Source organism: Chaetura pelagica, unplaced genomic scaffold, assembly GCF_000747805.2.
Source record: "Chaetura pelagica isolate M959 unplaced genomic scaffold, ChaPel_1.0 scaffold40, whole genome shotgun sequence".
Classification (NCBI taxonomy): domain Eukaryota; kingdom Metazoa; phylum Chordata; class Aves; order Apodiformes; family Apodidae; genus Chaetura; species Chaetura pelagica.
Window position 1 is genome coordinate 2,905,441 of NW_009952160.1, and position 11,775 is coordinate 2,917,215.

At 39.9% G+C, this 11,775-nt stretch overlaps 1 protein-coding gene across 1 annotated transcript in view; it reads left to right on the forward strand.

The window, feature by feature from the left end:
- Positions 1 to 11,775, forward strand: part of CAMK4 (calcium/calmodulin-dependent protein kinase IV) — a gene marked incomplete at its 5' end in the record, with an annotated part of 111,221 nt that continues 99,446 nt past the window's right edge. Inside the window, one exon of the mRNA XM_010007236.1 lies at positions 1 to 71. Coding sequence (XP_010005538.1) covers positions 1 to 71 — 71 coding nt within the window. The remainder of the gene's footprint in view (positions 72 to 11,775) is intronic.

Genomic DNA, 11,775 nt, shown 5'->3' on the forward strand with positions numbered 1-11,775 from the left:
TACTACTGGATCGACGGCTCCAACAAAGACACCCTGGCCCACTATTTCGAGCTGGAGTCGGAGCTGGGACGGTGAGAGGGCGCCGGGGTGTCGGGGTGGCCGGGGCTGCATCTCCCTTCCTGCCCGTCCCGCGTCGCGGTGGCGAGGGCAGCACAGCTGTGGTTTGTGTGAATGGCATGCGGAGAGCGTGCTGGCTTGCAAGGCATGTGGTCTTTCCGGAAAGAAAACTTACCTCCCGGGATCCTGGCGGTGCAAATCCCCAGAAGAAGCGAGTGAGCAGCTTTGCGGTAGTCAGGTTACCTGTGTGTTTACAGACACCAGACCTAGTACTCTGTCGGTTGAAGGGTCGACATAACTTGGAAGGTACTGAAATGCCAGCTTCCCTGCAGCCACACTTCATTCAAGACCTTGTATCATTATTGTCATCACCAGCACCTTTAGACCTTGCGATGACAGAATCCCCTCCCGAGACAGGAGGCTGTGAATAGGCCTCTGGAGGGAGAATCTTTACATTGGAGTGCAGTGCAGATGAGTGAGCTGGTGTGTGTTCATCATTCAATCTGCACTATTGCCCTGGTGCTTCTGCCTGGGAGCTTAAACACCCAAACGTTGGGTTTTTTCAAAACCGAAGTTCAGTGTAAGGTGCTGTTGCTGATAGCTAAGGTGCAATTTTTACTCTCTAAATACAATTGTTGGTTTATGTTGTATTTGGGGGTAGAAAATAATATGTAAAAAAAGAAAAGTAGAAAATGACAGCTCTATTTAGGGTTTTCAGTAGATAACTTAAATCTGTAAGTCAGCAGGTAACAAACAGCAAGTGTTAATTTTGCCACCAATAGAGTATTAAAATCCTGTATGAGTGTGGGAAATTAGCAATTAATAATATGGTTGTCTTGGTACAGTATTTTTTCAGAAAGAGCTTACAGTGGAAGTTATTCCTAATAAGCCTGCCCGTGGCAACTGACAAGGGCAGGAAAGGCTGTAGAAATAAAATTATAGTATAATTCTTGGCTTGCTTGTTAGGTCCTAAGCATCTGCTGCTGCCTTTGTGCTGTTATTGCTCTTATGCCAGACAGATTTAAATAGGCATAGTTTTATGTATACTTATTTGACTGTACCCCTATGCAGAAATGTAAAGCAGGAAATACTGTTGTAGCTGTTCTGTGTCTGGAATTGACCAAAACTGAGTGTGTATGGCTCAAGATCAGTTGATACCAACTGTGTCACCTGGATTAATACTGTTATATCTGGACTGCCTCGAATTTTTACAAGATGTGTGCTAGTGGCTGTGGGCTTAATTTAAGAATAGGCTGTGTTGGTGATACATCATGGGTTTATTGTGTAGCTTGGAAAGGGATTTGAAAATGTGAACTCTCTTGTCTGAGGAAGGAAGAGTCAATGAAAACTGAGGTGCAGTGGGTTTTTCTATCTGGCAAGTTGAGAGAGTAGATGCTGAAAATCTAACAAAAAAATTGAATAAGGAAGATAACCTTACCCACTGGTTGGAGATGTGAGCCACTAAGTCTGCTCTGCTCTTGAACAGAACTAGGAAATAAGATTTAAAACAAAAAGAAAGAAAACAGGAGATAAGAAACAAAGACCAACTGTGAGGTAAGGAAGATACATGCTCCAAGGAAAAATTGTATTAATAGGTAGGGTCCTAATTTTAAGATCCTTTCAGAGCAAGTGTTCTGAGTGCTAGTGCTTATCTCAGACCTCCTCTGATAACCCAGGTATATCTTAGCAAATCTATAAGAGAGATCCACCAGTCCCTCTTGGTTCCAGAGTGTAATATAAAACTGTATTTTTTTCTCTTGGTAAGCTTGTCTCCTGCCTTTTAATTCTGGAGATGATTTTGAGTGTGTCTACAAAAAAATACTCGTTGCTTAGCTTAGTGGTGGTGAAAGTATATCAGGTGAGGCTGCAGAATGTGGGTGTGTGATCTCTTTAGATGCAGAAAATCAAAATAACATCTTAAAATAATCAACAGGAGACACTATCCTAAAATATCTTTAACAAATAGAGGATTGGAAGATGTCTGTTTTCAGACTGTGAAAACCTGCATTTGGACAGCTGTTGTATGGGAAATTCCTTTGGAAGGAGGGCACTTTCTGCAGAGTATGTCTGGCAAATACCTGAGATGTCATAGTCACTAGTTCTTGCTTGTGCATCCAGCTAAGGAGCCATGGGAGAAGAAGGGAAAGGTCCTGCTAGCAGGAAAAACCATAAATGCCTAAAAGCTTGGATAGGAGTAAACAGTAATCTTTCAACAAGTGGAGTTCCACAGAGATCAGTTCAGGTGTCTGTGCTGCTCAACATGCTCATAAATTAAGGCGATGAACAGTGATATTTGCAGGTCTTATGAAATAATTGAGGATGAAATTCAGCTTAGGTAAATAAAATGGGGGTGGAGGAGAACCACTTGGCTGTTTTTTTTCCCCCTGGTAAATCCTACAGTAAGGTTAAGATAAAAATTTCTGGAAACACGTGGTGTGGTGGGACACCTGGTTAGAGGTGCTTGTTTGCTGTTTTCCTGGATGCAGGCTCTGCAGGGCACCTGACAAAGCTAGCAAGTCAAAAATGAAGCTCAAGAGCTCTGGTCATTTCAGCACAATGTGTAGTTAAGCAGTGGTTCTCCTGGCAATGGATGCTGTAGATGGTGAAAACTTACATGGGTTTGATGGGCCCATGGCAAATTTACGATCAGGAAATTAATGAAGACTGATTAAACATGAAGATTCTAACTACTGAACTGCAGATTGCAGATCTATTAAAGAGTCAAAAGCAGCTGGAAGTACTTCCAACCAAATTCTTAGGTCTTTCCTTTGGTTTCAAAGGTTGAAAAAATTAAATAAATAAATAATAATAAAAAAAATAACAACAACAATAATGATAATAATAAGTTATAGTAACAACAATATTAACAATAATGACAATAATAATAACAATAATAATAATTTTTTCAAATAACTCAGAAAAGTTGCAGACATTTTTATTTGCATAAGAATGATCATAAGGATTTTCCAAGGCTACTTTTTCCTTCATGGGCAGTCTTTCAACTGTGTGATCCTTTCTGAGAACCTGTAACTGAAAGGCACTCAGTACTTGCAGTTCATCTTGAATTGACAGTGTGAGCTGAATCATAGGTGGTTTTTTCTCTTGAGTTCTGAGCACAGAGAGTTTATATTCTGCATGTTGTTTGAACTCAGGGTTTCAGTGCACTGAATGGTGTCTTACTCTGTCAATCCTATTTATGAGTGTTGTCATAGTAGTATCTACTTTTGTAGTGGCAGTAATAGATTAAATCAGGTAACTCTTTGTACAATTTTATAGAAATGGATTATTTTTGCACTTTGGAGTTCAAACAGTTTATGCTTTGAAAGTATGCCAATTATTTCTTCTTCATTAAAAAGGGGGCCTTTCTTCTGTTCATCTCAAGAGTAATTTGTTATACATACTTTGCCATGTTTATTTTGAAAATCTGTTGCTAATTTTGCTTTTGATTGCCTTTAAAGTAGGTCAGTCCCTCCTTCAGTAACACTTTTGCATACTTGCTTGTGACTTTCAGGATTTTCCAAACAGTTGAAAGCATGCTGCTGACAGTGCATGGTGCTAGCTGTCTGAGTGTGGAGTGCTTAACTGAACCAGGATGAGAGTTTGAGCAGAAACTGCCTGTGTAGATTTGCCTCTCCTCAAGGTCACATACGCATTACCCTCATACTGTCAGGCAAGCACCAAGCTTTTTCATGCTTGCAGTTCCTAAAAAAGAAGGTTGTTGAAGAGGGGGGTCTTGTTTGGGACTGTTACAATTAGGGATGTTGGACCTTGCATTGAGGTAGGAGGATGAGAGATACAGAGAGCATGATGTCCTTTTGCTGCTGCGAAGGTGGCAGGTGGGTGTAGAAAATGGTCTTCATTCATTGCACCTGTCACGATCCAGTATTCGGATACGTGGCAATTTTAATAAATAAAGGTGATCCCAAATGGTGAAATTAAGACACAAACGAGGTCAGATGTCACGCACACAACAAACTTTTATTGCAGCAACACAACAAAAGTCCCTAGAGCGGATAGGACAGGCAGGAAAACAGAGACAGGAAAGAGAGGAGAAAGCAGAGATAAGAGGACAGCAAGCGAGAACAAAGTTACCACCCACGGTCCAGCGATGTCATCGATGTCGTCGGTGGGGAAGTAGTTCCAGGTGGAGAAGTGCTTCCATGCACCCACAGAGTCCCAGATTTTTATACAGCCCTTGCCGACTGCACCCCCACTTCTCTCCCTGCATAGGGAAAAACCCTTTGGATCTTCTCTATGATAGCAGGGGCAGGTACGATGCCAGGGGCTCTGTAGTCTTTGTTTGGCTAATTGATGAGATCAGCCATTACAAAGGAGGAGGTTGAGTCAACTGGCACCACAGGATTAGTTCCTTTGGTGGAGTTCCTAGGAAATGGCTTGTGACTGTCACTCTTGTCTTGTCCTGCAAAGTCGGTGGTTTCCATATCAAGGCCTGGTTATCACTGGATATTCTGCTCCCAGCTTTGTCTCCAGTCTCAGCATGTCCCACACTAAACTCCCCAGTTCTCAGGTACTCCTTGCAGGAGGGGGTTGGGTGGGTTGCTGAGACATCTCTTTAGTTCATCAGCAGATGTCGTTCAACTCTCAGATGCCACAAGACAGACAACAGATATCCTGAGTGCCAAAATCCATCACTTATCTCTTGGATTGTTCGAGACAAGCACTGTACATCCTGAATGCCACAGCACCAGATGGCATAGCCCTAGTGGAAGATTTAACTTCCTTTTCCTCTTGAAGGGGTTCTGTCCACCTCATCTTTCCCTTTGAAAAATATCTTAAGCATTTGACTGCAGGCTGTGCTATGGTGAATGCACACTGCTCCTTCTGCTGAAGCAGTTTTGTTGTGGAGAAAACAATCCCAATGCTAAATTGGCCAGAAGGACGTTTGTTAAGGAAGGTGTTGCTCTAAGGGGAAGGAAGTCATGAGAGAGTAATACATAAAACTTAGTAGCAAGCAATTAATGTTTTCTGTGGAACCTCTACAGCTTCTTAACCCAGTGTTCCAAATTAAATTCCTTTTTTGGGTACCAGGAACCAGAATTTGCAATGTATAGCCTGTGTGAGTATTTTCTTCACTTTCATCTGGTTCAGTTCAACAGCTGGTAGGTTCAGAATTACAAACTCGGTGTTGAAAAAGCAACTTTCATGAAACATAAGTCCCAATTATCCCCTTTCACTGTGCTTTGTTGTGCATCAAGTGTCATTCCTGGAGTCCACAGAGCAGACTGAGTGTAACCTGAACCAGAAGATGCAGTTCAGAAGCACTTAATTCACTCTAACCTTTTTGAACATTGTTGTTGAACAGGACCGGATCAGGGGTCATTTGATGCAAAATGTTTGTGAGTTGGTACCAGCATGCTGCAATCACCTCTAACACTGGTGTACGCCTGCTGCATTGCACTAATTGCTAGTGCATACCTAGATTATGTGTCCTAGTGATACTGTATTTGAATCTAACTGAAATTAATCTGCAAGTTGATGAATAGGGTGCTTGTGATACCATACATTTAACAATGCTCAAGCCACTGTCTCTCTGCTCAGGCATCAAATAACTTGGAAGTTAAAGGGAATACATATTATATAAATAAAAATTCAATACGTAGAGTGGGGAGTGAAAGAATAGTTAGTTCTTGCAAAGCTTTGCATTCTTTCTGTACTTATATTAGTCTATGTACTCAATGCATTGTTCTGTCAATAAATTGAGTCTTTACCTTTTTTCTATAAAAGTGCAGGAGTAGTTTTGAATAGCTGGAATGAACAGGTGATAATCCTGTGTAATTTTCACAGCTTTCTTGTACTTAAAAAAGAGTTATTAATAATGGAAAATGATACTAGAGAAATGTTATTTCTTTATTTTCAAGTTATTTCTTCTGACATTGGTTTTAGTTACCTTTTTAATTTAAGAAAATATAATTCTAATGGAGAAAATTAGTAACTCTTTAAATAAGTACTCTGAAGAATGCTGAGAACTGTTTTTGCACATAGAGCTTTTAGGAGTTTAAAGTAATGGCATTATTTGTGCTAACACAAGAATTACATTGAAAAACATTGCAGTAGCAAGTGGTCATATATATCAAAATCTTTCCTTTGGTTTGTTACAGAGACAGTCTATTTGAAACCTGAAGTTGAAACTTCCTGAAGTTGTGTAATAAGCCTGTATGATTGTTGTGAATTGGACAAGAGAACAGGCAAGATGTGTATGGACGGATCAAGATTTATCGCATATAATGTTGAGGTCTTAACTCCTTAAAGTAGAAGGCACATGTACAGTCAAATTGGGAAAACTGGGAGATCAGAACAGAAGTTGAAGTTTGAATGCAAAAGGTATCTTAACAATGAAATTTACTACTTGTAGTTAGATCAAACAATAAAGGTTAATCAATAAAATGTTGGCAACTTACTTATTATCAGGTTTTATAGTAAGCCTAGAACATTAATTACCAATTTTAAAGGAGTCTATACTCTTAAAACTTAATGATGAAAATTACTTAAGGTTAAGTTTGCTAATAAAGACAATAAAGGATTTCATATCTCTCACCCTTGCCTGGCTGCAGCCGAGTGTCCCTGGGTGGATCTTAATTATTGAGAATTAATCTCTCTGGCAGGTATTCCTGCTGGAGAGGAGAAGGTGTACAGAAAGTCCACCAATCAAAGATGGGACCAGGCTTTTATAGAATAAAGTGTATTGACTAAATGACTGCTGTCATTTAACCATCTAGCCGTATCTCCAAAATCTCTCAAGAAAGAAATAGTGGAAAATAGTGGAAAAAAACATGAAGGCCCTCTTCTCACTGAGCAAAGTCTTTTGTTTATCTGTTCGTTTTTACTTTATCTCTGTTTCAGGCCCAGTTGTGGCTGGGCTGAGCTCCATGTCAACACCAGAGAGCAGCTGATGTTATGAACATCAGCTTGGCCCCTTTTCTACCGTTCAGTGTTGTTACCAGCTCCAGGTTTGCTAGTTTCCTTTCTCATGGGAATCTTTCCACTCCTGGCCTGGGCCTGTAAAACTGAAAGACAAAGGCAGTTGAATCATAGAGTGAAAAGGTGGCAGGCATGTTGAGAGATGGAGCATCTTGCTGTATTGAGTCTGGGTGGAGCGTGTGTAAGTGTACCTAAGCCCTGTGGTATAAGAAACAAATATATGTTTTTGCAGCTGTGTGTTGAGGTGTGTGTCCAAGTGTGCATGGTATTGTCTAAGTGATTGTAACGGACGGCTTCATAGGCAGAATTCTGCCAGGAACAAATATTTAAATGCTTGCTAATATAGTATATACCCACATTTTAAATGACCACCAGTTATGAACAGTGATCGGTGGAAAAACACTTAGTGTCTACTGTAGCATGTGCCCCATCTGTGGAAGTCGAAGAATCACAGAATCATCCTGGTTGGAGAAGACTTTGATCATCAAGTCCAATCATAACCTAAATCCACCAACCATAACCTAAATCTACCCATTCCGTGCTTAAATCATGTCCCTAGGCACCACATCTGTATTTCTTTTAAACACTTCCAGGGATGGTGACTCCACCACCTCCTCGGGCAGTCTGTTCCACTGTCCAACCACTCTTTTGGTAAATAAATTCTTTTTAATATCCAATCTAAACCTCCCCTGGCTCAGCTTCAGGCCATTTCCTCTTGTCCTGTCATTATTCACTTGAGAGAAGAGGCCAAAGCCCACCCCCCTACAGCCTCCTTTCAGGTAGTTGTAGAGAGCAATGAGGTCTCCCCTCTCCTCCTTTTCTTCAAACTAAACAATCCCAGTTCCTTCAGTCTTATTCTCCAGACCCTTCACCAGCCTGGTACCTCTCCTCTGGTCACACTCCAGCAACTCCACATCCTTCCTGTAGTGAGGGGCCCAGAACTGCTCACAGTACTCGAGGTGCAGCCTCACCAGGGTTGAGTGCTGGGGCAGGATCACCTCTCTACTCCCACTGGCCACAATGTTCCTGTTGCAGGCCAGGATGCTGTTGGCCTTCTTGACCACCTGGGCACACTGCTGGCTCATGCTAAGTTGGCTGTCAATGAGCCACCTCCAGGTCTTCCTCCAACACACAGCTTTCCAACCACTCATCCCCAAGCCTGCAGCTTTCCTTGACGTTGTTGTGACTGAAGTCACAAGTACTTCATAGGAAGGACTAGCTATCCTCTTCAGTCAGTCAGATCAGAGAAGTTTTATCTTTCTGAATATTGTCTGAGAAGGTAAATGGGAAATAAAAAAATAGTCATCCTTTAGTTTTGTTTAAAATCCAAAACATTGAGCTAGCTTTATCTCAGTAAACCTGGATAGTTTTTCTGTTGTGTTCTGCTAGCCAGGAGGTTGTTCAGGCTTCAGGAAAGCCATCTTCTGACCCTGCACATTGTGCAGGAAAAAAAGTGCAAACAGGCGAGTGGTATGTTCATCCATGTATTACAACATATATCAACCACTTAGTAGGAGCTGGGAGTGCATAAAAAGAAAGAACATGTACTCCCTTATGCTTTACAATGGAGCAGAATTTAAACATATAAATTGAGATGTTTGCTGTTAACTTCCTTGACTAGGTATTCTTACTGTGTTTCATCTCTTCTTAATAAAGCAGACCTTTATTATCTAAACAACCAACCATTTCACAAGGGGTATTCATTTTACAGTACAGTAATGTTCATTCTGAGAAAGAATACCCAAATTTTCTGGATATTTCCCAATTGTGATGCTGATTTTGGTATTTGATTTGTCTAATGTCTTTTTTTCAGTATTTATGTTTTCCTTATCTCCTCCATTTAAAAATCTGGGTAAGAATACATCTTTTACAACCAGTCATTGACACAGTGGAAACATTCCTGTGTTTGTTGGTAGTTGTCCTCCTTTTGGCCTTGCATGGTCAGTGTCCTCAGACAGTCAGTAGTCACCAGAAACTGCATTTTAACTCACTGTTTTTAAAAACTAAACTTATCACTAATTTATGAGGAATCTCTGGCTTCTGAACTAGCAGCTCTGTGAAATCTGAGCTGGCAAATCACTAGGAATTTTTGTGTTGTGGAAGCATATTGTTTTCTTGGCACTTTTGCCTTACTTTGTATCTCAGAATCAAGAAAAGTCTTTCAAGAGTGACCTCTCTTGGCAAAAGTGCACAGGATGTGTTTTCGCAGAGTCTGTTTCAACTTTTAAACCTTTGGAAACTCATACAAACTGGGCAAGAAAAGTACACTTCCTTGCAGTCCTTCCTTGACTGCAGTTTGTTACCTGTGATGCTTTACTGGCTCTTTCTGACCTACAAAGTAGGATCTGTTTCAAAAGGTAAATGCATGTTTTGTTGTGAGAGGGTTAGTAGCGGAGGGTTCTGCTCGGAATGGTATCTTGGCTAGCAGCATGTTTTGGAGCAGCCCAAACGTACTGTGACTGCCGGAGATCACACATCTTAAGGACAGGTTGACACTTCTCTTGAGTTTAGTGGAGTGTGTAGGAAGGTTGTGGGTCATGCATATGGAAGCCTATTTCTTTTTTCCTGGTTAGCTGTGTTTTTTAAAAATCTGTTAGCATGATGCAATTGGGGGGAGCATTGAGGATGAGCTATCCAAGACCACTTCTGAATGTGTTTGTTTTTTTGATCAACATACACATTTTATGTGTTCAATTTCTTAGACTATGTAATGTTTAAAATAGAAAGGTGGAGTAGCAGTGATACAGTAACATTGCAAGTGCATCTTTTGGTTATAGAATGAATGCAAAAACAATGTTGTTACTGTCGTAGATTACTATCAGTTAAAACACATGGACTGTTGGGGCCATCAATGCTTTGCATCTCTTGCCCTCAGATTAGATTGCTGAGGTGTTGTTGCTTTCCTTGGAAAGTGATTCTAAGTTAGGAGACCCTACAGCAAGATGAAAGGAACCATTCAATCTGTCACAACTAAAGCTTTTGTTTCTTTGAATTTCATGTGCAGGGAGTAACAGGAGAGAAATTATTTGGCTTAAACAACCAGATTACATGGTTGGAACTGTATGCTAATTCTGACATAAGTAAAGCAACCATCTGGACAACATAATTCTGCAGATTAGAAGTTCTCCTCCTTTGACAGATGTGGTTATCCATGTTAGAACTCAAGAACCATCAAATGTAAAATAAAAGATAGGGAAAATGGGAACCTCTTTGAGGGGAGAAAAATAATTATAAAACATACTGCCCTTTGACAGGTTACATTTTTTTTTTTTTTTTTTTTTTTTTTTTTTTTTTGGGGGGTGGTGGGGGTGAAGGATGAAACAGTGGTAAAAGCAAGTCCAAGATACAGAACGCAAAAACCAATAGCATTTTACCCCCTTCAACAAATGTATAGTCAGTGCTCCAATGCATGCCTCTCTGTGAGCATCCGTATGGCATGGATAAGATGCCAGAACTGCAGCTTGACCTTAGAACTGATGTCATCCTCACAGTCCTTTTCCTCCAACACTCTTCACTAGAAACATGTGATGCATCTCTTCCCCGCCTCTCTTCAGGCATTGTGAAAAAACCCCAGTTGCTTGGGTTTAAGGAAGAGACATCATTCTAAAATAGGCCTCCTCTCCTGCCAGTATTTTTTCCTTTTTGCAAGTATTCATAGTTTCTTCTGAATTCAGATCATCATAAACACACTGATATTGTTATTTATTTGCAGTCTTTTGATCTTTAACACGTACTCATATCTGCCAGGTTCACTGCCTTTGGGAACTGATACTGCATTTTAAAATACTTAATTGATTATGGTTTTATTCATGAAGATGACCCTATTTGCTCCACAAATTTAGAAGAGCTGAGTACTGCATAAACAAAAATCTTCCACAAATGTAATGATTTTATTTTTTCAAATGAAGCAGTTTGCTAATGAATCCTGTGACTGAAGGATCTGTCAATCAAATCAGTTGCTACTAATTGTGAACTGCTTGTTGACATTTGTGAATTTTTTTAAAAACTCAAATGTTGACATTAGTAGATAACAAATTAATGTAAAGAAGCTGGGATGAGCTCAGAAGTGAAATGCAGGTATTCCGATTTAATCTAAATTAATTACTTCCAGTGAGGAATTTTGCACTCATGAATGAATGAAAATAAGAGTGTGAGATCTTCATGAATATCAATGGAATAATAAGTCTGATATTATCTTAAAGTAATTGTGAAATAATACTGATTTTCTTTTAAGTAATCCTTGTCAATGGAGACATTCTGACAGTACCAAAGAATGTGCCATGTGATTTTTATTTTGTGTTTATCTGTAAAAAGTTTAATACTGTGTTGAAAGGAGTGGACTTCCATATGCCTTCAGTGGAAGGCTGACCATAAATTGTGCAACTCTCAGTTGATAATGAGACCTTCTAGCTGCTTCTATTATTTGTAAATTAGGTGTTTGAATTTTATTCAAACTTGAGGAAGTACCTCTTTCACATCTTCTGTATGTGTACAGATTCTCTGCATGTGCAAGATAGTGTTAGCTGTTCCTGATTCATTAAGTATACTGAGCCAGTCTTAACATTGTGGACCAATGAGTGAGTTTTAACAACATGATTTGGGCCACGAGTTATTTCAGGGTTTTTTGATTCTTCTTCTTTAACGTGGTGGTATTACATTGTTTTATACTTCTGCAGAGAAGATTTCTGTCTTGTTAAGGATGACGCATCCCCAGGATAAAGTCTGCAGTCTGCCATGGATGGGTGCAGTTGTTTCCTTTTTTTTTTTTTTTTTTTTTTT